Consider the following 27534-nt stretch of genomic DNA (forward strand, 5'->3'; position numbering starts at 1 on the left):
AAATAAGGCTTAGAAATCTACAATTGAAGGTTCTCAACTGTGAGATACCCGCTACCTACTGTGAATAAAAGCTAAACAGTGCGGTATTAATTCTAAAATATACCGAATTAATATACTACAAAAATATTTAAAATATACCAAACGGTATGTTGGTATAGTACTTCATTCAAAATATACCATAAAGTGCAAAATATGTCGGACTGCTACTCAACCTAAAATATACCAAAAGCTACATTTGATATATTGATATAGAATGATATTCAAAATATACCAAAAAGTGCAAAATATACCATAGAATGCAAAATATACCATAGAGTGCAAAATATACCATGAGTGCAAAATACCATAAGTGCACTATTCAAATTATTTTGAGTTAATTTTTTGCTTTTCTTAAATTCACTTTAAGTACAGTTCAAATCAAATGAATTGTTTAATCACTTAAAAATACGGTGCCTATGATGCCTGGAATTCAATTCAAGGCATGAAATGAACTGTCTTCAACAGCTTCACTATATCACCCTCGTATTAGGCAAACAAAAGAGCATCACAGCTTCGCCTATGTGCATTAAATATAGTGCTAGGCCTTTCGGGCTTATTTTTGTTTTGTGTTACATGTGATTTGTTTTTACGCCAAATTGCATAAAACATCCGGAATTCGGGATGCGCAGTTCGTGCGTGCCTCGATTTGTATTAAAGTTCCCTGATGCCTATTCAATATGCCAAGAGGAAGCTAGAACCGCAGTTCAGTTGGCGTTGGTGTTGGCGTTGGCGTTGGCAATGGGCCAATAATGAGCCACATGGCTGACTCAAATTAGCTGCTTGTCTGAAAGCAGTTTACATATGAGAGCATACGCACATATTGAGAGAGGGGAGGAGCGAAGAACCGCAACTGATTATGAGACAGGACAGCAGAAGCTGAAGCTGAAGGCTTAAGGATTTCGCAGCTGCGAGAGCTCGAGGCTCATGCATAACACAAACTTGATTAACATGCCACATTGATAAGTCAAGAGGAGAAGGGGAAAGTTCTGGGTGTCAGTTGCAGTGTGAACATCGCATAAATAAAGCAGAGACGTTGCCCGGAGGCGACAGAGAGAGAGAGAGAGAGAGCTGCAGCTTATTGACAGCAGCTCATCAATAAAAGTAAAGGCAGCTGCCAAATGAATTCATTAAACTTCTCACGGAGCGACTGCAGTTTCATTTGCATGTTAACAGCTTGTAAACAGAGAACAGAGAGCAGCAGAAGCAGCAGCAACAGAAGCAGCAGGACAAACGCTTAGGCACATTTCCTGCGCTTTCTCCACTTTCTCTCACGCTTTCACCCATTTTGCGCACGTTGCTCTTGCTGTCAGATCCTCGCTGATTGCATTGAAGGCTGGCAACTAATTAAAAAGTTAAACTCGCATGCCTTTAACTTTGCACAAAGTAATTAAAGTTGGCGCAACGCCAAAGGTAAATGTCTGTACAACTGCATGACTATGTGAGTGTATGTGTATGTTCCCCTCTTCCTTCCTCTCTCTCTTTGCTGTGTGTGCACAACGAGTCAACTGAACTTTTCACATTTACATTTCACACCTGCACGTGTAAAAAGTTAACACACGATTCTTAGAAGGGGCGTCGACGTCGCAACTCGCGCAACAGCCGAAAAAGAATTACCGAAAAATTTTATTGCATAACCTTAGGCGCAGTGCATTAAAAACTTTTTATATTCTCGCACACAAGCATTACAAAACATTAACAGCCCAAATCGCTTAACTTATTACGACCTGCTAAATGGCAACAATTCAGAGGAAAGGTTTACGAAAACGTGGAGCATAAAAACTTCAATTGCATTGTGGAATTTAAGCTTTTTTCTCTGAATTATACAATAATTTTTTCATATTTTAAATTATAAGCGAATTATAAAATAATAATAATATAATATATATGTTGTAAAGTCATGAAATTTTTTACAAATATTTGATTTTCTTATCCATTAACTTGAATCAATAATTATAATTCCTTCTATAAAAGATATTCTTGTATCAACATAAATTTTAAACTTCTTCTGAGGATCAAGATTATTTTGTTTGTTCAAATCTTTTGATTAGGCAATTTAGATAGTAATAATAGATAATACTAGTGTCAACCCAAATCTTAGATAACTTCGAACAATCGAGTTTTATAGTACATAATTTTGGGCAAATGCTTCTGTTGGGTCAAATCTTTTTCAGAACGCAATTTAGATTGTAATATTAGATTTTCTTATCACAATGAATCACACTTATAAACTGAGTCATTGATACTTTTCTAGCGAACTTCTAATAACTAAGCTTTCTTTGTTTGCTCAAATCTTTTAAGAATCCAGTAATTAGATAAACTGTCAAAAAGCTTACTCACATATCATATATATAAATCTCTTCTTTCACATTTTAAAAATTAATATATTTATCTATTTCTTCAAAGTAGCATAAACTGTCTTAAACATAAACTTGACATTAAATAAATTAGCATATCTCTGTTCTATTATTTTACTCGTTTATCACAAACAGATCAATTTACAAATATCAAAACTAATTTAAGCGCTGCACACGCACATTGTTTGTTTAATCTAATTTCTATGCTTTAAATAAATTGAATGGCCAACGGCACGGGACACATTGATAACGCCCACACAGATGCTGGCAATGAATCAAAATATGTTAAGCGGCTTAGGCAGTCGAGCGAAATGTAATTAAATTCAGATTGACATAACAACACACACAGACGTAACACACACACATACAGAGATGAATGTAAATGTGCGTTGAATTTACTTAAAACTTGCTCTTTGAGTTTGACGTTTATCTTGAGCTCATCAAAGCGCGTGTCGAGACCCAAAACAACTTGACTGCATAGTTGGCCATCTCTTACGTTCAGTCTCAGTCTCCAAATTCAGTTTCGGTTTCAGTTTGGTGCCTTAAATAGACTAATTAAATTTTAATAGGTGGCCTTAAGTTGCCATAGCAGCTTGCCATTTCAATGTGCGCTAAATAATTCAATCGCTCAATAGTCAAAAATACATTCAAAGCCAAACTTGATGACCATTATGGCACAGTTAACCAACGATAACCTCTCGAGGCTTTTGGGCTTTGTCGTGTTTGACTAGACATATCCGAGTTATTGACGGATCAAAGACACGCGGTAAACAGTCTAAATAATGCACATTAAATTATCGTCGAAGTTATGTAATGAATGTTTAATGTCAAATTAATTGAACACACTTCAAGCTGTGGAGAATTGAATTCAAGCTAAACTGATTTTCAATGCAATTAGAGTTGGTCTAAAGCATTCTAAGAAATAATCTTTCAACTACAAATTAGCTTATATCAAAGATGATTCACAGCTATTAAAAGGCCAAAGGCATTCCCACTAAAAGCGCAACAAATTGATTAATCAAGAGAAACGCCAAGAAAAACTCCAACTAGAAGATGAGACTGACAAATCCGAATTATTGACGGATCTAAGACACGCGGTAAACAGTTTTAATATTGCAAATTATTATCATCGAAGATATGAATGATAATGAATGTTTAATTGGAAATGTCAAAATGGAGAATTCAATTCACGCTAAAAAGATTTTCAATAAAGCATTCAACTACAAATTAGCTTATATCAAAGATGATTCACAGCTATTAAAAGACCAAAGGCATTCCCACTAAATGCGCAACAAATTGATTAATCAAGGGAAACGCCAAGAAAAACTCCAACTAAACTAGAAGATGAGGCTGACATTATTTTTATGTTTACGTCTTAATTGAGATGGGCGCGATAATGTGGCCTTTGTCTTCACTCGTGTCTAGACTGTCGCAGCACTCAATTAGCAGTGCAATGAACTGTCTCTCGTCTTCTCCTTCTTGACTTCCACTTTAATCACTATAATCATGGGCATTTAGTGCAACTTTTGCCAGCATTTAGTGCAACTTTTGCCAGCTAAAAGCCGCTTAATGAGCCGCCAACTGAACTGAACGTTGTTGGGGCCAACTTGAAGTCTTTTCAATAACTTTGTTGCAACATCAAAAGCAAAGGCGTTGGCGATGGCGATGGCAGCGATAAAGTTTTAGCATATGCTAATAATTGTGGCATAGATTAGCGTGAAAGTTGCCAAGACTTTTGCCTCCATTATGCGGTCCAGACAATGTGCAAAGTGAGTGCATAAATATGCTTATGAGGGACATAATGCACTTCTGATTCAATCCGCTGACAGTTTTACCTGTTCGCTGTCTGCTAACATGGCGTATGATTAACATTTTAAGCGAGTTGCATGGAAAGTGCTGAAAGTTGAAAGAGAAAATCTAATTTAAAGTCTACATTCTAGTCAATGGCTTTCTATTCTTTCATTTTCGACTTTTGGGCAACAGTTTAGCAAAGCAAACTGGACATGTGCATATCACCAGTGGCAAAAAGCAGTGCGTTGTCAAAGTGAATAGACGGACACAGAGAGCGAGAGCTAGAGATGGAAGGAAGATAGCGACAACGACGAGGACGAGGACGAGGACAACGGCAGTGACAGTTGCAGTTCCAGTTGTACGTGCCCCGCTTTTAAGTGAATTGTCGACCAGTCGGTGGGCAAACAAAGCCACACACCTTGCAACACCAGCAGCAGCTTTAGTTGGCAAAGTTAGAGAGAGAGTTGTTCCCACTCCTATGCTGCTGCTGATTGACGTGGCTGTGCCGCAACAAGGACATGCATAGACTGGAGCAGACGAGCACGCAGCACCTAATGTCTAATGGTTGAAGGGCTGCTGTTGCCGCGGGAGAGGGAGAGGAGGAGGAGGAGAGGTAGAAAGGGAAGCGGGAAGTGGAAGTGGGGCAACGGACACGCATTGTGCAACGACAACAGCTACAAGAACTCTTCAATCATCAACACAGCAAGCACTTCATAAGCGAACACAGCTGCCCAAAAAAGTATGCTACAGTTTACACATCTCCCTCTCTCCCTCTCTCTTGCTCTCTCTTATTCTGTTTGTCTGTCTTGCTGTTATTGCCAGTTGCCTGTTTGCTGCCTCCTAACTGCCTGCTGCCTGTTCAATGCTGTTCCGACTTGGTCGACTGCATTTGCATTATTAAGAGTCACTTATTGACAGAACAGCAACCAAAAGCAGCCGACACAAATTGCAGACGTTTATTTCGATTGCTTTTACGAGAATCGAAAAACAACTCTCGCTATCTTTTTCACTCTTTGCAACTCTCCCTCTCTATCCCTCTCTATCCCTCTCTCTCTCGTTGGCTACGTGATTGTAGCTAAAATAAGGTTATGCCGAGATCGTTAACAGCCTCGAGTTGAATGCCCAAATTGTGTCAGCCATGAAAATTGAGAAGCTGTTAAAAGCACAAACATCACAGCTGAGCACTTTGCAGCTTAACTGCTTTAAAGATGTTTTAATTTATTGATTTATAGATTGAACTTTGAATTTGTTTAACGTGCTTCATTCCAAGTCGAATTTTGAAACATTTAGCATGATAAAGTGTAATAATGATTTGACTATAATAGACCCTACTACTAATTCATACTACATGAAAGTTTTCAGCATAAAAATGTATTTTTAAATAAAAATTTCAATTAAGTTTTAACTTTAGTAGACCCTTTTTGCTATAGTTAATAATCTAATTATGCTGACTTTTTTACTTAAAAGTTAACCTCTAAAGTAACTGTGGTGAAAGATACTCGTATCAACACTCTACTCAGCTATTAATTAAAAATAAAATCAGAATTGTATCTTTCCATTCTTCCTTCTGTTACACACTTAGATTTTGACAAACTTAATAGACTCTTTTGACTTTTTCAATAGTGAAAGGGTCTCGCACAAACACAACTACAGCGTATGTTGTTTTATCAGCTGATCGAATTTTGTTTTTCCTCACTCAGCCGTAGTTCACTTTCCAGATATTTTACCACTTCACTCCTCATTTAAATTGTATTTTGCATTAAATTTAATTGGCTGATAATGAGCTCTCCATTTACCACAAAGGTGAATTCAAGTTGGAATTCATATTTCAATTTCAAGTGCAACAAAACTTGGCAACACATTTGACTGCTCAACATGTTGGTCAAGTAACTAAAGCCCAGACATTCGAGTGCATTGGCCTCTCATCATTATTGTGAGTGTGTGTGGCTCGAGTTGGAATTCAGTTAAGTAGCCAGTTCATTAGGCAGCGGGCAAATACACTCAGCATACGAGGCGAGCCTTGAATAATATGCGTTATTAAGTGCGTCGAGGGAAGAGGCAACAACCAAGTTCATAGAGAATGCTGAAAGCAGAAATTGGGATTGCAGCTGGGACTGGGACTGAGAATCGTATGTGAATGTGGATGTATTTAGTTATGCAAACATTATGTCATTAATTGCATATCTACATGTGTGTGTCGGTGTGTGTGTGTGTGTTTGGATAGCAGCTCCGGATTGATTTGGTCGTCTGTCTTGGGAGTCAACTTTAAGGATGCTGCTGCTGCATTCTGCTGGCCCAAAGGCTCATTACAAAGTCACGGCGCAATGGCGCAAAACTGGGCCAAGATGGACTTATGGACTTACTCAGCACAGCGCAACAGAACAGAACAGAGCAGAGAGAGAGAACAGTGCAAAGGCAACTGTAAAAGTAATTTTATTATCAAATCCAACTTTAACAACTGCAGCTAGCCTCTCGTCCAACTTGTTATTTGGCTTGTAAGTTACAAAGTCCTGTTCGTGTCCTCCGGGTAATAAAACAAAACTTTGTGTTGAAAATGAAATTGTACAAGGAAGCAGACGCAGCAAGAGACAGAACACAGAGAGACAGAAACAGAACACAGAGAGACAGCAGAGCACTGTTGAGAATTGCAGGCGACGCGTGCAAATGACAGAGAGACGAGCCAAAAGGATTTCAGCAAAAATGTAAATTTTATTTGTTTGCTTGAGATGTTTCCCTGTCGTCCCCAGCGTTCCCTCTGAGCTCGCTGTTGTTTTTCCCACTTTTCTAATTAGTATTTCCATAAAGGTTACTCTACTACTCTCTCAGCTTTTTCGCTACACGCACGCTTATCTGGCCAGCCATTAGGTGAGTTTTCTAGCGCCCACTCAACAGCAGCCAACAGAAAATTACTGTAGCTTTTCCCTTTCTTATTTCTTATTGTTATTCAACAGCGAAAGTTTTTCTTATTTTCTACGTACTTTTTCCCATTTTCGTTTTTCCTTTACTTGCAAAAGTCATAAGAAGTTTGAAAGGTTTCTCGCTCAACTCGTTTTGGGCTGCCGCTGCTGTTGGAAAAGTTTCTCCCTTCCACACCTTTTGGCTGGCTGCTGGCTTTATGGCTGCATTGTGGTGCAGCTTAAATGCACTTTTAAATTTGCAACGAGATTGATCTCGAATGGCCAAAGCAACGCTCGAGACGAAAAGTGTAAGTAAGTGGCAACTGCAAGTCGTTTTGCTGCCATCATTCCCTCATTTCCGTTGCTCATACGCCATGTAAACAGCCAGCGAACAATAAGTCATAATGATGCCACCATTCAACACGCAACAGCCAGAAGCCAGCGATTGACTGACTAGCAGATACCCAGCACATAAACTAGACTACTTTCATATACCCCATCATAGACTCACTTTAGTTACAGGATATGGGAAACCGCAGAGCAAACGCTTCAGCAATTGCATCACGCACTGTGGCATCCTTCAATGCGTTTCGGTCTGGCATTTATTAACTGTTCACGTGCGGCGAACAAACGATATTTTCTGCAGCATACACTCAACATGGAGCATTTTAACTATGCTATGAAACTGGTTATTGGAAAAAATATGAACGCAATCAATAGAGAAGAGGCGAACTACGAAAAGTCATTGAAAAAGGCAACTTGTAAAGATTAGAAAAAAACCTATGAAAGAAATGACAAGAATCAATGAAAGATGACCAAAAAAAAAATTGAATATAAAACAGAGAGAAACTAAGTGAAATAAGAGAAGAATTTATCACAGACTGGGAAACATGAAATTAGCAATAGAACACCTAATGAGAAGAGGAGAAAAAGTTGAGACTAGATTGCAAGAGAATTCAAGTTTCGTGTTGTGCATAAATGCTGTAATAACTTGCTTGATTTTGGTTTGGTTTAGAGTCCGTCTGAAGTTGAAGCATTTGCAGTTAGACGCGTTGCATTGACAGTAAGAGCAACAGCAACAGAAACACGAATAGGAATAGGAATTAAGTAAGCATTCAGCAATTGCTGCGTGACAGCATCTTTTTGACAAATTGAATTTGCCAAGGACGTGCTGTTGTTTCATGACGCTCCATTTGCTCAACGCTCTTGTCGCTGCCGTTGCCGTTGCATTGATGATGCTGTTGCCTCCAAGCTCTGTTGCAGTGGCAGTTGCAGTTGTGGCTAAGACGGCAGCTCAAGACAGTTAACGGCGGCAACGTTGCATCTTCCTCTCTCTTGTGGCATGCTGCTAAAACTTTTCAATTACATTAGGTTCCCAAGTCGATGTCGAAGAGAGAAGAGGAGGAGGCGGAGACTAGGTGGCGGCAACATGTGCGGCATGCAGCAAAACGCCCGCTGACAAGTCATTAAAAGTGACAAATTGCAAGTTGGGTTGAAGCTTAAAGTCGTTGCACCAAAAACTTTGTGGCCCTGCCATTTAATTAGACTAAAGTTAGTCTCCGAGTCTCTGAGTCTCTCAGTCTCAGTCTCGAGTCTGCCACTCGCTGCTAATGCAATTCATTAAATATTTACATGAATGCCCAGCACACAACTTTGTTAACCAGTTTATAAATCCGCCGCAGTAACAACAACAACAACTACAACAGTTATGGCACACCCACACACACACACACACACACACACACACACACACACATAAGTGGCCCACAATGGCTTCTGGTTGAGACTTTGTTTTAAATTGACCAGGAGCACAGCTCTTTGGCTTTGTCTTTGTCTTTGTCTTTGTCGTTGGCTTTGGCTTTAGCTTTGGCTAAGTAAACATTGCTGTGCCACTTGCAACATTTACATTTATTTCCTTGCTATTTTTATGCTCTTTCTCTCTCTCTGTGCGAGTCAAAGCAGATCCTTTTACCGCAATGGCTGCTTGGCGAAATTGTAATTTGCCTGTTACCTGCCACAATCGTCGTTTGTCCCAGCTGCCACGCCCACCTTAACCACCACTACCACAGCCACCAACGAACGCCTCCAGACCCTTGTCACGCCCACCCTTTGATCATATATCAACCTCGTTTTGCACTCGACACATACACTGGGCATAAAGTCTTCTACGTCAGTCACATTGGTTTGCACTCACTGAAAAGTTTGCCAATTTTTAAATTGAACTTTTAAAACATCTGATCGCCTGGGAAAATATGTGAAATTTATAGAACATTTATATATATATTTCTGGTCAAATTATTAAATGTGTTAATCAATAGTTCTTCAGATTTTAAAAAGGTTGAAGGCTTCAACATTTTCTTTGTTTGCTTAGAAAGTAGAAACAATCAAAAACTCAGCCTTATTGCACAATGAAATGACCTTAAGTCTGTCGTATACAATTAGTCAAATAATTCATTATGCTAATCGATAGTTATGCTGATTTTCAAAAAAACTTAAAAGCTACTTCACTTTTTTTGCTTGCTTAGTAAAGTAAAAACTTCCAAAACCCCAGCCTTATTGCCTAATGAAATGACTTAAACTGTGTTGTATACAATTAGTCAGCTAATTAAATCTGTTAATCGAAGATTCGTCTGATTTATAAATCATTAAAAGCTACAAAATTTTTTGTGCGCTTTGTAAAGTAAAAACTTAAAAGAAACCCATCCTTATTGACCAATGAAATGACTTAATACTTGTATGTGTTGTATACAAATCTCAGCTACGTAGCCGTTCAAGTTGCGGCTTAAAAATTAAATCAGGGTAAAAAACTGTAGATATGTTATATAGATATATAATAAGTAGAATAATAACAATTTACAATTTTACAGTTCTTGCTTTTACAACCTCACGTAATTTACTCTTAAGTTTGTGGATTAACAAACAATTAAGAGAATCAGTCGGTCAGTTAATTAGGATTTACAAGATTATAGATAGTATACACTATAGAATAGATAAAGTACTATATATAACAGATTTCCATAACAAATCGAAGCATTGTATAAACGTTCTCTTTTGCTTCAACGAATTTGCATAACAAAAATAATAAAAGTCTATAATAAAATGTAAAGTATTATGATTGCTAAGAAACTATTCCACGAAATAAAAGTATTATATAAACATTTTCTTTAGCTTCATCTCCACTAACTTTGCCTCTAAGCAATTGGCGATTAATGGACTATTTGAGTGCCATTTGACCACTGTGAATATCTAGTGACTCAGTGATTACAGTAGGCCACCACATTGCCACACACTGGCACACAGTGCCACACATGCCGCAGGCAACAAGCAAAACTTTCAGCATGCAGCAACGAAAGCAAGTCAAGAGCAGAAGCTTGGCCCGCTCAGTGTTCCGGTTAGATGGTAAATGGCAACTGTCAGTTGGCCAGCGGCTTCGTATTAACTGATTGATAGACTTCAGCTCAATAAATTCAATTGTCAGTTGTTGGTGTTGTGTTGCTCGTTGTTGTGGTTGTTCGTTGTTTCTTCAATGTTGTCGGAATGTTTGTTGTTCTTGTTGCTCGCAGATTTATGCGCGTTGTGGGCGATTTTAGTTGGCCAGCATTTTTGTGTTGCAGGACAAATTGTTAAGTTGACTCCGATGTGCACGCCCCCTCCTCCTCCTCCCTTTTCCCTGCCCTCCTCCCTCTTCACTCCCCGCTAGCAGCTCGTTACACAAAGCGCGCATATGACAAGCAATTTGTGTTTATTGCGCGGCCATAAAGATTTGTCCGCATCAACTAGGGACTGAGTGCCATTGACCTTCGTCGGAGTCACTAACACACACACACACACATGCATTCATATACATTTACAAACACCATTTGGCGTCTTATTAAACGATCATAAAGTTGCCTCGTTTTATGCTTATTTTTTGGCTTTGCCGCTTTCCGCTTTCCGCTTGATTAATATGCAATTTCTTGATGGCAGCCGCCGCCATTAACACACACACAGTGAAAGATAAACCACTAACACATACATAAGCAACCACACGTGTATGTCTGTGTATGTGTGTGTTTGCAGTGTCTACTTGAACGCTTTTGCTTTTGGCTTTTGTTTGCCGAGCGGAAAAAAACACTGTGGCAAAAACAAAGGGATAATTTAAACTCTGTCATAAACTAGGTTAGCATCACACACACACACACACACACACACACACACACTGAGAGAGAGAGTCACATGCACTGTCACACACATTTGTACTCACATATCCACTTAACTTTACCCTTTGCCCCTCTACTCTTGCTTTATAATAACTGTCGGTTTTGCGTTTTTTCATCATCAGCTTTTTGTACCCTTTAATGAGCTCAAGCGGGTAGCATAGCTCTCGCAAGAAGCTGTGACTAGTTTTTATAAGATAGTGGATGAAATTTATTAGACACTCAAACATTAACAAAGAACAACTTTTCATCATATTTCATATATATAATTTAAGGAACAGAAAAAAATCTTTAACACAAAATTGTATTTCATATACCCAAAGTTTGTTGTCTAAAATATAATCCATAAATCGCCATGGCTTTAATTAATTTTGATTTGCATAAATTAAGCATTATTCACAGTTTTTACTTTCCCGAACCTTCTTTCTAATATTTGTAGCCGTAAATTACGTCTTTGCGAACCCGGACAAAAGCTTATAAGTAATCACAGTCTATAATATTCTGTGATTATATATTTAGATACTAGCTAAACTAGATCTGTTCAACTTTATAAAAAAAATTCTCCATAGTTAGTTTCTTACTTCCTTAAAATATTTTACAAGGTACTTTAAAGTCGATCACGCTCACTCACTTGTTTTTTTCTTTCTGCTTTATTTTGCTCGTTTTTTTTTGCCCAGACAATACGCAGCGCATTTATTTCATTTCACATGCCTTCATCTGCTCTTCTCCTTCCTTCCTCTCTTATTTCTCTGATGTTTTTGTCCTTGTGGGCGTTTTGCGGGCTTGTGGGCTTGTGGGCGTGCCCACGCCGGGTCATGCGGCATTATGTGTTGCATGCATTTTTTATGCGTCGCGCTGTCTTTTATCACATATGCATACATCAGTATCAGTTCTCTCACTCTCTCTCTCTCTCTCTCTGTCTCTGCTGTTCCTATTTATTATATGTATTTTTTATGCTCGTTGATTATTGCTGTTGTTGCCCCGTTTGCCACATAAATTGGCCGCAACGTTGCAAGCTGCCTGTGGCATACCCTAACTACAACTACAGCTACAACAACATTTTTTAGATATAAAAAACTAATTTAAATATTTATCGCGATTTTACGGCGTGTTCATTTCATTAATCATACCAAAGAAGTCATGCTAAAAAAATAAATTTTAACGCAATTTTAATTTGCGTTTTTAATGATTTATTGCAATTATGCAATTAATGCATTTATGATTTTCAATCTAACAATAAAAACCACAGTTTGATTTTCTCATCTTTCAATTCAACTACTTAAAATTGGCTTTTTTATCAACACACAATTTAAATAACTTCTTTACAATGTTATAGAATTTTGATAAACTACTTTCAGTTAATCAAAAATTCTATTTATTTTTTAAAAACATTTTTCTACACATCGAAATAAAACTTTGAATTGATATCAAATGCATTCGTATGTTTTTTGATGGGTTTCAATTGCTTTTGGCCTGCATCGAAATTAATATAATAATAAATCACAAGAATGAAAAAGCGTTGTTATGCAAATGTTATTAGCAACTGATTGAATGCACATTTTGGCAACAATTTCATCTTTTTTTTTGTTGTCGTTGTCAAACACACATTTTCAATATTTATAAACACAAACAAATGAATGAATGAATCTTCGGCTCGTCGAACAAAACGCAAAAACCCATGAAAAACTGCCAATTCAAGCAACAAAATCATATAAATAAAATATTTTGCTAGCGATAAGCAAAAATAAAATGGGGAATGTTAGACTCAAATAATAAAATTTTAAAGCTTAGCAATTTTCAAATGGATTAGCTGAGAAGATAAGACCGAAAGCGTCTAAATATAGAAATTAAATGATAAGACGCAGATAATACATATATTTCATATATATTATTTAAAAAGATTAAACAAGAAATTTGAATAGAGATTCACTCTACCCTTTGTCACATTGTTCATTGCCTGCAGGGTATAAAAACATATACACAAATTAAATTGCACATTCTTCCTTTTATGCTGTGTTGTGCTGTTGGTATTGCTGTGGTTGTTTCATCATGTTTATTTTTTGATTGAAAACACATGCAAATCGATTATTGTTAACAATTTTTTGCCAATGCTTTTTTACATGCGACAATCGGTGATCGGGCAATTCAATTTAATGGCATTGCATAAACATCAATTAAATGCGCCTGATAAATTGCCATTTGCTTTATGCTCTTCGCTCCGACCATTCGGTTATTTATTTAACTCTTAATTGAATTATAACATTTATGCCCCCCACGCTCCCGTTTGCTTTACCATTGTGTACAACATTCATCTGTTTCTTTTGCATTCCCTAAAAAGCAACGCTTCGTTGACGTTGACGTCGACGTTGACTTTGACTCGAGTTCTTAATATGCTTTATTCTATTGCTTCACTTGTTGACAGAGGTCAGAGGTTAATTGATAAATTGATAAATGCATACGAGAGCTTCGCATACAGCTGCTAGAAATTAAATCATCAAAGCGAGCATAAGAAAAATATGCATAAAGTATGATAATTGACTGCAAGTTGCTGGATTTTGAAAGTTGTTAATATCGAGATTTCTACACACTATAAATATGGAAAAAGGCTAAACTAATCCTGCTATATCTCTTTATTATACAACCCAATTGTAAGCAACTATTATAATATGTAAAAAAGCAAATCTACTCATAAAGCTTTTCTTAAAAGTACATTAAAGCGTTGACAAAGTCATTAAAAGCTCTCTTCTAATCTAAGGCGTATAAACTAAGTAAACTAAGGTCCTATCTTATTAATGGAAAGATTTTGAAAGGACTCAACCTATTATTAAACTTAATATTATGCGCTTAATAAGTAAGTCACATATTATATCTTCCATTGAAATCACATTAAAGCTTTGCTAAAGTACGCGAAAGCTCTCAAAATATAAAGCTTTAATAATTCACTTCTCAATTTATAATATGTCACTGTTAACTTTTGCTATATTTGAACAAAAATTAGCTCTTGAAAGCACACTAAATCACTCTTCAAATTATTAATTCGAATAATTGCTTGGTTAACTTGCCTAATTTTAAGCTTTGTTTGCTCATATTCACCCAGGGAATGAGTACACCCATTTTGGGGAATGTGAATGCGGGGTATTTGAACCAGTAAGCCACTTAATTAATGAGCAATTTATTAAATTATAAACAATGCGCAACTCGAACACAGTCTAAATTGAAGCTTGACAATGCTTGCCGCTTCTGCTGTCCACTTGCTCTTTCACATTTCCCACATTGTTTCGACGCTGACAAGTGCAATGATTTCTAGACCCTGGATAGTTGAATAGTTGAATCATGCAAAGTGGACAGATACAAAGAGAGACAGAGACAGGGAGACAGGGAGAGAGAGAGAGAGCGTAACGCTTGACATTATGCGAGTGTCAATTGTAGTAACAATTTGTTAGATTGTCAAAGAGTGTGTGAGTGTGTACGATTGAGTGTGTGTGAGTGCCTGTGAATATGCAACTGCAGCATGACACTAAATTTGTCAATCTGTGTGGCAAACTAAAACCGAAATTGGAACCGAAGCTCACATGAGTGTGAATAAAAAGTTTGGAATTCATTTCAATTAGTTGCGTATCACGAAATGTGTAATAAAGACTGAAAATACGAATACAATGAAAGAGTTAAAAATGTTCCACACAAAAAACAAATTCAAGCTGAAGAATTGAGAAAATAGTTATGCGATTTGCTAAAGGCTGACTTGCATTGTTATTCAAGCATTTTCAAGCGAAGTGATCAAAGAAAATAACAAACATGCAAGCATACAAAATAAACACTTGAAAATTCATATAGTACTTTAATAGAATAACTGAAAAATGATTACTAAGCTTATTTACATTCATGAATATGGTATAAACATTTTATACCAAGCATGCAAATCTATTTCTAATGCTTCAAATTCTCACGCTACAGATGCCGACAATATTCCAAAGATTTGTCATCAATTTTTACAATAATTGGAAAGATTTCCATAATCTAAAGGCAAACAAATACAGTCAAAATACAGTATATTCGATTGTGAAATACCCGCTATGCGGTATTAACTTTAAAATATACCAAATTAATATACCAAAAATGTAAAAATATACCGAAGGCTAAGGGCAAACTATACCAGACCGTGATATATTAATTTTAAAATATCCCTTACTAATGTACCACAAAATACTAAAAATGTGCCAAAGCCTACACTTGGTATATTCAAAATATACCAGATTATTAGTTTCCTTATTTAACTTCTACAACTTTATTATAACTTTAAAATATACCAAATGAATATACCAAAACTACAAAAATAAACCAAAGGCTAAAGGTAAAATATACCAGAACGCGATATATTGATTCTAAAATATACTTAATCAATGTACCACAAAATACTAAAAATGTATCAAAGCCTAATATACCAAAAATACAAAAATATGCCAAAGTCTAAAGGCAAAATATACCAGAACGTGATATATTGATTCTAAAAATCAATGGACCACAAAATACTAGAAATGTACCAAAGCCTACACTTGGTATATTCAAAATATACCAGATTATTAGCCAAAGCAACTAATACCCTTAGTAATCAGGCGATGGTCAAAAAGAATTTCTTAAGTTACTTCTACAACTTTGTTATAACTTTAAAATATACCGAATTAATATACCAAAAATACAAATATATACCGAAAGCTAAAGGCAAAATATACCAGAACGTGATATATTGATTTTAAAATATACCTATTCAATGTACCACAAAATACTAAAAATGTACCAAAAACTACACTTGGTATATTCAAAATATACTAGATTATCAGCCAAAGCAACTAATACTCTTAGTAAGTAAGCGACTTTGACCACAAAAAAAATTTCTTAATTAACTTCTACAACTTTGTTATAAATCATCATAAATATTTGTTCTCAATAAACACGGCTAAGTTATTAATTGAATTTGTATGCAGCAAAGTTGAAAGCAAGACGCGTCAATTTCCTGGGACAAAGAGTGAAAAGTCCATTCAACTGTTCGCTTTGCGATTGCAGTTTTATCTGCATCTGAACGCAACCGAGACAAGTATCTCGACCTCGACAGCCGCAGGAAGAGTTCCAGTTCGCAGTTTGTACAGTTGCTATATAACAATATATAGTATGTAGTGTCATTTTCAAACAGAGAGAGAACGAGGGGAAAGGAGAGTGAGAGAAATGCGCGGCCTGACACCTGACAGCCACTCAACGGCGAGTGGTTGTCGGATTTAAAAATAAAAAGGAAAAAATATTAATAAAAAGCGACATCAAAAAAGCGAGAAAAACGAAGAAAAGAGGCGAAAAGCGAAAGGCGAGCGCAAACACCATGTATGCATAAATGAAAGGACAAAAAAAAAAAAGATAGCTGCTGCGGTGTTGACAGACATACACAGAGAACAGAGCAAGGACGCAAGGGAAGATGGAAGACGGTCGGAAGGATGACAGGACACTTTTGGATGTGTCAGTTATATGTATGTGGCAGGCGCACAACGAACAACAACAGCTCGAGGCAAGTGGCTGAAAGAGAGACGAGCGGACAGAAGGTGACAGCAGCTTCGATGCTTGTTTGGTGGCTTATTTTTGGCCAGGCATAAAGAAGAGAAACTTAAAAGATGTCAAGGTGAAATGCGCTGCTCGGCAAACAGCAACGGCAAACAGCAAAAGTCAAAGTTCGAGCGTCGGGCCAAAAGTTGGACAACAATAAACAAGGGACTTAGGGATTGAGAGATGGGGCACGCTGCTGTTGAATGCCGCTGCTGTTGCTGCTGCTGCGTTCCACCAACACAAATATGCAAAGTCAAGTGGCAATTTATCATGCAATGCAACAGCAGAAAGTAGAGCAGGAGGAGAAGCGGGGGCGGAAGCGGGGGCGGGGCACTTTGCAGGGGGTCAAGTGATGCCCGACGCGAGAGAGAACAGCTCAATTGAAGGGGGCAATGGGCAATGGTGAAAACTCTGACAGCCGTCAAGCGAAGCTTGAATGGTTCCACATAACATACTACTCTACACCTACGCTTTGGTCTGCAGCAGCGCCCTTTAACTAGCCGACTACTTGCATACCCTTTAATACAAGATACGCTCTTGAAGGGTGTATTAGTTCGGATTAAGCAACTATTAATGCTCAGTCAATAGTTGTACTTAATTCAATAGCATTTTACTGCATTGGCAACACTATTAAAATGCTTAAGCTTGCTTTTAATACCCTGTAATATGCACGTAAAGTGAGTATATTGATTGCAGAGCAACATTTTTGCAGATAGCTTTTATTTAATTTAATTTTATTTAATAAACATGCTGATTATAACATTTTTAACACTACTAAAATGTTTAAGTTTGCTTTTAATACCCTGTAATATGAGCCCAAAGTGTGTATACTAGGTGCAGAGCAAACTTTTTAAAAGATGAATTGTATTTAAATCAATGGTTTTTAACTCATTTGTAGATTATTGAATTTTAAATACTTCTGAAATGTTTATGCTTGCATTTAATACCCTGTAATATGTGTTTAAAAGTGTTTTTCATAGCAGTGCATAATTTTAAGCAATTTTAGGCAAACAGCACTTGCTATTGTTGTAATGCGACAACTGTTGCTGTCATTAAATACTCTACAAACACAAGTTCAAAGGGTGTATAAGGTACATCAACTGCAAAGCTTGCTCTCTAAAATTTAACTCTCTTAAGCAACTCTATAAATAAAGTTCGCTTTCTTTTGGTAAATTTCTTTGGTTGGCAATACAGGATATCCGCAAGTCGAGCTAACCACAAGAACTGTCTTCTTCTTTTGCTGTTGCGCTTTGCTTTTATTATACGCGAGCCCTCGACGTGGCTCGCGTTAGTTAAATCGATGCGACGCTGACCTTTCCCTCAATTAGAGCCACGAGACAGACGAGACGGACGGAAACAGAACACAGAACACAGTGCTGGGCAAAAGTAATGAGCCCAGCTGTGGCGAACCACATCGAGTGTCCAGTGTGTAGAGTGTCGAGTGTGGCTGTTGGCACGTTGGTTCATTAGCTTGCAGCAGCCGTATCCATAATTTATTGTAGCCTTCTGTAGAATCTAATTTCAGCGATTTACTGCACAAATATGTTAAATGCAAACTCTCTCTCTCTCTCGATGCTAGCGAAGATTCCAAACTACATTAAGGTAAAGTGTGCTCGATGGAAATGAAGAGGAAAACGATTGCAATAGAGATACAGAGAAAGAGAGAGAGAGAGAGAGAGAGGAGGGGAGATAATGAACACTTGCCATTGCCAAGTGCGGCCACAAAAGCCAAGCAATTAACAAGGCGTTCGGTTTAGGAGCTTACTCAATGCCTCCGCCTGTCGTTGTTGTTGTTGTTGTTGTTGTCCGGTTGTGTGTGTTCACTCGACAATCCTGGCAAGACAACCGCAGAGAACGGACCGGACCGGAAGTGAACGACTGTTGCTGCTTCTGTCTGCTGTTGACAAGACTCTAGAGCTGCAGCTGCAACTGCAAAGACACTCGCATTCGCAGTCGTCACTAAGAGACCACAAAACTGGGACAGGCAGTAATAGAGACCGAGACCAAGACCGAGAGTGGAGAAGGGAGAGTGGAGAATGGAGAGTGCAGCGACTGCGGCCCAGTAATATGCGTAATTAAACAAAACCGCAAGTGGGGCACAAGCAACACAACACAACACAACACAACAACAAACCAAGCCAAGCCTCGACGCCAGGCACAGCACAGCAAACCCAAAAAAAGCGGGGAAAAAATACGCAAAAAAAAACACGAGGATGCCACAAACGACACAACAAACACTAAAGACTAAAGGAAGTAGAACGAAGATATATGATTACAAAGTGCCAAACCGAATAATAAATACACTAATAATAAAGGCACAAGAAATTTCCGTTTTAATAAAGCAGTTTAAACTAGAAGAAAGAAGAGTTTAACCTTAAGGAACGATTAAGGATAGTAAAATGTATATTTTTGTTAAAGAATATTGAACTACTAGAATCTTATTAGTTCATAATAAGCCAAGGCTAAATAAATTAAAACTAAAAAATATGATTACAAACTGTCAAATCGAATAATAAACATAGCAGCACAAACAATTTCAGTTAAAATAAGGCAGTTTAAACTATAAGAGACAAGAGATAACCTTTAGAAATGATTAGAGATAGTAAAATGTATGTTTTTGTTAAAGAAATTATAATTGATTATATATTATGAATATAATGAAGCAGCTCAAGAGATTTCAGTTAAAAAAGGAAGTTCAAACTAAATCATTAAGAAAAGATTAAGGATAGTAAAATCTATATTTTTGTTAAAGAAATTATATCCTTATTGAACGCAGCAACTGATTATTTCATAACAAATTTCTCAATTGATTAATAAAATCAGTTAAATCTTTTTTGTATTTTATTGTAAGCAATCCATATATCCAATCCACATCTATAATAATAGCCCTACAATAGAGATCCTAAAAATTCTTACATTAACATTTAAAAAAAAACGGAATTAACCATAATAATAATAGAGCTAAAGAAATATGTCAGACAGAATATCGGACCAAAACAGTTAAGAATTGCTGTTGAAAAAACATGGAATACTTCAACTCGATGAATATATATCATATAGACAAAATATTCGGAATATTCGGAATCATCTTGCAATTGCTGCTAGAAACCATCGAATACTCTACAAAAACTTCCGAGTCGATGAATATTTCAAGTTTGAAGTAGAGTTTCTAATTGAATTTCATAAGGACGTATACGTAATATGCAGATTGCCCGAGTGACCAATTCCATTAACAAATGGTTATGCTTGAGAGAAGAAACGGAAACGTTTAAATTAAATATTTACTGGACTGTCTTGGATGAGCTGTTGAGCCAGGAGCCAGGCGCCAGAGGATGGATGCTGTTGTCGTTGTCGTTGGAGTGTCAAGAAAAAGCGAAAAAGAGTTAAAACGCAGTGCAGCACATAAATGTGGAGCATGCAGATTGAAGTGTCTCTGCAGCAGTGTTGGAAAACGATGCGAAAGCAAAGAGAGACCCCGAAAAGGAAAGGCTTAACTCAGCTTGCTTTTGGAGGCAGACACCCGATGACTCAATGTAAAATTGAATGTACTCGAAATGCACTCGATATTCGATATTCGATGTGCGATTCATTGATTTCGCGAAAAGCAAAATAGGAAAACGAGAAGAATATGCAACAATGTGCCATCGATTTTAAATTAGACCAGCGAAGCGGAGCACGGAAAAAAACACATAACAGCGAGGTATTGCGAAAGAGGAAGAACAACAAAACCAAACAAAAAAAACAGACGGAAATTATAATGACATAAATAGTTTTCCATGGCAGCCTCATAACCCAGTTAGGTAAATTTATGTGTATAGAAGGAACTTCCTTAACATAACATAGAAGTTTACTCCCTTTTTAGCGAGTGCTCACTGTGTTAAACAAAACAACAAACTCACTCACCTGTTAAAGCAGCCAAATTTAGAATAAATCCAATTAGCCGCATCGCGTTCGCAGCTTGGTCAACTTATTGAATATTATTTATTTTTAGCACTTCACACTTGATATTTTTATTACACAAATTTCAGAAATTGACGTCGCGTACTAGAGATTGCTGTTGTTGTTTTGTGAAGACGCCGATCGGGACGACACGACGACGAGTCACGATACGTTTTCTGCGAGAGCGCGTGTTGCTATGCGTGTGTGTGTGTGTCTGTGTGGGAGGGAGTGAGAGCGAGTTTCGAGCGCCGCGAGAGCCGGAGTCTGAGCTTGGAAGCTTACACGAAGTGTAAGGCCAACCAACGCGCACGAATTTCACTTTATCACTGACTTTAGTTTTTTTTTCCCGAATTTTCGCCGCTTGCCGAACAGAGCGTGAGCCGAAGTGTTCGCTTTGCTTTGCGCATGTGTATCGCAACATAGTGTTGTCGCCAAATGTTGCCAGCAACATTCACGAAGCGCTTGGCAACAAATCTGAAATGGGCAACATTGCAATGTTATCAATGCATTGATAAGAAAGTGTGTCAAGTCAATAGCTAGCAAAAATAATATGTAAGTATATAAATAATTTAATTTAATAAAATAATTACCATTTTACTTTCAACTTTACTCTGAAATTTACATAATTTTCATAATAATCTCGGAAAACTTGAATTAATTTCAATTGGCGCGCTGATTGTTAGCAACATGTTGATTAAGAAGGGGTGACTAAAAGCAACATGTTGGCCCAAGCAAAGTTGCAGCGGGGTAACATTTTCGAAAAGCTCTCGCAACTTTTAGAACAACCCCTGAAAGCTGTTCCATGGCATATAACAGTCAATGATTATGCCACTTTGGCATATATTTATTACAATTCTTTTATAGCTTACTTATCTGGAATTCACCACTTTGGTTATAGAACACCAAGTTTCGCGCAGTTTCGCTATAAAAGCATAATTTGAATCGTGGATTTCAAAAAAATTTGTCATATAAAACTTTTCAAATTTTTGGTTTATGTGTACTTATGTTATATCTATAAGGCAATTATAATTTTATGGTGCGAGTTTTGTAATAGTTTAAGGTACTAACATTTAAGGTTCTAACAACAAAAGAGTTTTATAAGATTATTTGACTACAAAAATGTCTAAAAGTATATAAAATTCCAATCAAAAAAGTTGTATAAAATTCTTAGGCAACTTTATACCAAATAAATCTACTAAATTGTTCTAATTTGGTGGAGCGCATTTATAAAGGTTTTTTTCCCTATGTAATTTTATAAAACTGTTCTAAGATTTTTGCCTATAAAACTGTTATATTATTTCAGAACATGTTTAGCCCGTATCGAAACCATTGCATTGATTTTTTAGCGAGTTTTATGAGGTTTTTGTCTACGTAACGTTATAAAACTGTTCTAGTTTTATTCAACATTCTTAGCTGTTCCGGACTGGTTGTCTTCCTTGGGGCCGCGCCGGCTGGCTCATCGGTACTCAGGTGGAGTTCCATCCCTGGCCCGCAGTCCGCACAATCGATAAGTCCACCGATATTAACAGCTGTTTTTTAACAGAAAAACAAAACAGCTGCCGCGCAATTAAAAATTGCGCTAAACAAAAAGGAAATTCAAAAAACAAACTGTTGACGACGGTAAGTAAAGAAAACGACAATAATATACAACTCACTGATCCATTTGTGTTTGAATAGGGCCACAGCTGGACCCTGGCGTACCCACCCTGCCTGAGATGGCCACATCGGCGCCATCTCCCTTTGCGTTGGCCACTATATCAGTGGCTGCTCTTCATCCGGCGTAGTGCTGTGGAATTTCCCTCCCCTCCATGCTGAGAAACTTACACAACCATGTTCAACGTAAGTACTATTTTATAATTCATGAATTTTTCTTAATAACTAACATTTACTTTATTTACTTAATTTTTATTTACAGATAACATACAATTATTTGGACTTTAAAACGGCAAAGGAACAAGATTCATAAACCACGCAGTAGGACGAGCGAAACCAACATGTAGCCGCAACGGCGTAAAGGACAACTTTTATTATATGTAATACCTTCAGGGGATGGGTATGTCTGCATTTATCAATTTACATACACATGTTCGTATGCTTTAATATAAATATCTTTAATTACGTCGCTTAAACATCTACCTTGACCTACCTAAGAGCTCTTGGGATTGGTAAAGGGGCGATATGAGTGATGATTGAAAAAAATGTGTATATATATATATATAAATTAGTAAACATGAGCACATAATCCCGCAGTAAGTTGATTTTAGAATGTATGTATGTATGTATGAAGGTGTTTGTCGTCCCTACTCTGTCATTTATTTACAAAAACAATAAATTGGTTATATACTTCAATTTACTTTACTTTAATTTATTATTTATTTAATTTACTTGGAATTTTTATTTACTAATAATTAATCAATGATTGCTAAATGATCTTGCAGAAAATATAGACAACAAATCACAAAAAAAAATACAAATTGATTGCTATTTACTTTTACGCAACGTGACGACAGTTGCGAATGTATGGACGGAGCGCACTGGCGGTCGGAATTGGGGCGGACTTGGAACTGACTCACCAGTCGGTTTTCTCCTCCTGCCTTAGTGTTGGCGGCGTCGTCTCGCCCACTATCCCAAGTCGTGGATGCTTTTCCCCGTCGTTGAAGTGCCGTGCGCGGCGAAGGTCGCCCGCGCTTATCCAGCGGTGATGCTCTGGTTGCAGCTGCCGTTGCCTTGCTTGTAACTGCCGTTGCTCTCTGCTGCAGTTGATGTTGTTGTTGTTGCTGCCGCTTTTGGTTGTTGCAGTTGCTGCTGCTTATGTAGTTGTTGCTTTGCTGCTTCTGTTGTGGTCGTTGCAGTTGCCGCTGCTTGTTGCAGTTGCTGCTGCTTTTGGTTGTTGCAGTTGATGTTGTTGTTGTTGCTGCCGCTTTTGGTTGTTGCAGTTGCTGCTGCTTATGTTGTTGCAGTGAATGTTACTTTCGTGGTTTTTTTACACACACTCGAGTTCTTTCTTCAGCCGTTTTTCTATTTCTTTGGTGGACCGACTCCAACCTCGATTAAGAATCAACCTCGTGTCACCACTCAGACGAAAAAAAATACAGTCGAGATCGTCACCACGATCTTCCGGCCGACCGTCTCCAACCTCGATCAAAACTCAACTCCTCGAGCCAGCAAAATCCACATGATCAGTGAAAAAATTTGACGTTCCTCTTTTCTCCTATTTTTCAGCTGGAGCCATTTTTCAAATTTTTCCCTCCCTGGAGTTGCCATTCCCTATCTCCGATATATCGCTTCACGATATATCGATAACCCCCCAAACATTGCTGGCACAAACGATATCCAAAACGTAACATAGCTAAGAGCTAAACTTTTGTCTACACGACGAAAGCTCAATATAATTTAGCTTTTTTGTTGAATTACGCTCTTAAAAGCTTCTTGCACTAACCATGTATTTTTTTTACACACAACGTCGAAGTCGGCAACAAGTGCATTTATGATTTTCTTGGTTTCAGAAGAGCTTTTGATAGCTTTTTGATTATTCGATCAGACACCATATACGGTGATATCAGTCTCTCTTTAGCCGGCAAGTTGAGCACAACAGTTGCTGAATCACTCTCTCGAAATCGCCTGATTCCAGCAGTACTCTAAACAAATAGAACAATGAATAACGACGACCACAATACTACGGATGGCAACTGCTTTACCACTCTAAGGAAAACGGAAGACAGGGCAGAGCCAAAGGATAAAGTGGCACGTATGGTCACTGGACGCTACGCCAGTGATTATAAAATGAATCACAAGTATCGGGGTTTGGCGCTAATCTTTGGTCATGAGCATTTTGATGCATTACAGAGCCGCATTGAAACCGATGTAGATACCAAAAATCTAACGGAAGTGCTAACGAAACTCGATTTCTGTGTGCGAGACTTTAAAGATTTGAGACACAAAGAAGTGATGGAAAAAATTAAGGAAACGGTGGAAATGGATCATACGGATCACGATTGCATTCTAATTTCGGTGCTTTCGTATGGTTTGTGCGATTGGGTCTACGCCAAGGATACATTATATCGCATGGATGATCTCTGGAATGCGTTTACGGCGGACAAATGCCCAACGTTGGCGGGCAAACCGAAACTTTTTATCGTTGAGGCGAGTCGCGGCGGACAACGCGATAAAGGTTATCGAATGTCTGGTCAAACTCAGACGGACAGCGATTCCCAATCAAACTATAGAATTCCAATACACGCAGACTTTCTGGTTGCCTTCAGCACCATTCCCAACCACTGCACCTGGAGCGATTCCATCAAGGGCAGCTGGTTCATTTACAGTCTCTGCCAAGAACTTTCGAGCTCTGGCAGGAAAATGGATCTGCTCATGCTCCTGACGTTTGTTGCTCAACGGGTCGCCGTTGATTTTGAGACCTACGACGAGGGATATAAGCAAATTACCTGCACCATGTCCACGCTGACCCGCATTGTGCATTTCGATGACCACAAAATCGCCACTGCGCGTAACTCATACTCCAAGTGACGAATTAACAGTATTTAGCAACAGCCTTGACAAAAACCACAGCGTTTCCTGTATTTACCAACACTATCTTCACACCAAAAAAAACAACAAAAAAAAAATGGTGCAGCCTTACACCAAAAAAAAAAACTTAGCCGCTGCAACGACCGATCTCAAACATTTTCACATTATTTATCAGGTAAACTGATAAGCATTTCACTTGATTCACTATTACTATTTACTTAACTAACACTTTACACACATATTCCAACAGGCACACCAATTGGAAAAAAACACACACACGGATCACAAAACGCGCGCACTGCAACTATAGATTATCCACCGGCATTGGCATAAGCGATTGCCAAAAATCGTCCCTATCGATTGCAATTCGATTTGCATTTGCATTTCGTAGCATTCCACTAAAACATAATATTCTTAATATAATAATCTTTGACAAATATTAATCGCAACTCGTATAAAATTAATAAGTTACAAAAACGAATTCACCGAAAATTTTCATTTAAAAAACATGATGCGCTTATTGCAACTAGAGGTAATCTACCATAACGTATCTGATGCATCCACCGATCTCCAACATTTTCACTGTATCTGCAGGATCGGGTAACTGATAAGCATTTCACTCGATAATTATTCACAAACCTAACATTATTTACAAACAAATTAAAACCGGCACAACAATTGAAAAAAAAAACACACACACGGATCACAAAACGCGCGCACTGCAACTTGAGATGATCCACCGGTATTGGCGTGAGCGATTGCCAGAAATCGTCCCTATCGATTACAATTCTATTTGCATTTGTAACATTAAAAAATACATATATTATTTCTTCATCTTGTTTAAATTTAAATATTATATTTTTGAAAAATTAATTTACAAAAAACAAGGCGCTCATTTTGCAACTAGAGGTTATTTAACGGTTTTCTATGTTGTTATCGATAAATCTAACGCCGCCGCTTGTCGAAGAACAATCATCACTAGCCAATTTTATTTACACACAACGTCGACGTCGGCAACAAGTGCATTTATTATTTTCTTGGCTTCACGATGTTTTTTTGCAAGCTAATCCTAGTACTATTTATTGGAGTAATTACCAATTGTAGCGCTAGCATCGAGCGCGTCGATGACTCAGACTTGATTCATATTTTAACCGGCGAAGGCGACGTGGTGGCTTTATTTACCAGAGCCACAAACTGCGGAGAGTGTGTGGAATATGAACGCGTTATTGCCAATGCCCAAGACGAGCTAAAGCAGACGCTTGGCGCTTCGGTTGTGCAAGCCCATGACAGCAATCTTATACACATTTACGATCCGAGTCGGGAACCAGCTTTACTCTATTTCCGACGTGGAATTCCCATACTCTACACTGGCGACATTAATGCCGAGGAGATCTTACACTTCTTCAGCGACAATCGAGAGCCTGCTGTGAAGGAGCTGTCCGACGAGACGTTTGAGCATTTGACACAGGCCTCAACTGGAGCGACAACTGGAGATTGGTTCATATTCTTCAATTCCGCTGAGTGTGTGCTCTGCCAGCGCTTGTATGCGATTTGGGAATCTGTTGCCGGCAAGTTAAAGCGCAAGATCAATGTGGCTAGGGTGAATGCCTTGGCTGCTGGAGTTTCCACAGCGAAACGTTTCAATGTTGTGGAGACGCCAGAGTTCATCTTGTTGCGCCAAGGCAAGCTGTATCGTTATACGCTAAAGGAGTTTACGCCCCAAGCATTCATCGAGTTTGCGGAAGGCGGTTTTGCAAAGACATCGCATCCGGAGCCTGTGCCGCCGATAGCTGGTTTGATGGATGATATCTCTCTTAAACAAATTCTGCAACACGTCAGTAGTTATGGTCCATTGCCATTGGCCATTGTTGGCGGACTATCATTGATAATACTCGTTTATATTCTTAAGTCTGTATGCAAGTCATCAGCAAAGCCGAAGAAAACAAAGAAAGATAAATAGCATAGTTCGACTAAGAGTTGAATCAAAAAATGTAACTGTGAATGCATGTCAAGTTTTGTAATAAAATGCAAATAAAAAAATCTTCACTGAATTATAATGACCTGAGGGCGGGAAACATAACGTTTCGATTAACGGGCATTTCAGGATGCTAGTATATTATGAAGTTGCATCCATACTGCATTTTACAAACCTAAGCTGATCTCTACTCTAAGCCGAAAGAAAAATATTACTGTTATTGGATTTTAAGT

At 37.9% G+C, this 27534-nt stretch overlaps 4 protein-coding genes and 1 long non-coding RNA gene across 5 annotated transcripts in view; 4 read left to right on the plus strand and 1 right to left on the minus strand.

The window, feature by feature from the left end:
• Window positions 1-20911, minus strand: part of LOC133838565 (limbic system-associated membrane protein) — a 100206-nt gene extending 79295 nt beyond the window's left edge. The window contains exon 1 of the mRNA XM_062269714.1: window positions 20767-20911. Within this exon, the coding sequence (XP_062125698.1) occupies window positions 20767-20809 (43 nt within the window). The 5' untranslated portion in view covers window positions 20810-20911. The remainder of the gene's footprint in view (window positions 1-20766) is intronic.
• The window catches only part of LOC133838583 (sorting nexin-21), an 82537-nt gene that overhangs the window by 50674 nt on the left and 4329 nt on the right, over window positions 1-27534 (plus strand). The window lies entirely within an intron of this gene.
• On the plus strand, window positions 22340-22984 carry LOC133850770 (uncharacterized). The gene is made up of 3 exons (XR_009895696.1): window positions 22340-22422; window positions 22480-22641; window positions 22718-22984. It is a non-coding gene; the product is annotated as an uncharacterized LOC133850770 (long non-coding RNA).
• Window positions 24423-26123, plus strand: LOC133838607 (caspase-like). Its single transcript, XM_062269767.1, has 2 exons — window positions 24423-25501; window positions 25577-26123. The coding sequence occupies exon 1, from the start codon at window positions 24457-24459 to the stop codon at window positions 25324-25326; it is 870 nt and encodes a 289-aa protein (XP_062125751.1). The 5' UTR covers window positions 24423-24456; the 3' UTR covers window positions 25327-25501; window positions 25577-26123.
• Window positions 26305-27497, plus strand: LOC133838601 (thioredoxin domain-containing protein). Its single transcript, XM_062269754.1, has one exon. It carries the CDS (start codon window positions 26375-26377, stop codon window positions 27284-27286), a length of 912 nt encoding a protein of 303 aa, XP_062125738.1. The 5' UTR covers window positions 26305-26374; the 3' UTR covers window positions 27287-27497.

Source organism: Drosophila sulfurigaster, chromosome 2L (genome assembly GCF_023558435.1).
Source record: "Drosophila sulfurigaster albostrigata strain 15112-1811.04 chromosome 2L, ASM2355843v2, whole genome shotgun sequence".
In the NCBI taxonomy this organism is placed as follows: domain Eukaryota; kingdom Metazoa; phylum Arthropoda; class Insecta; order Diptera; family Drosophilidae; genus Drosophila; species Drosophila sulfurigaster.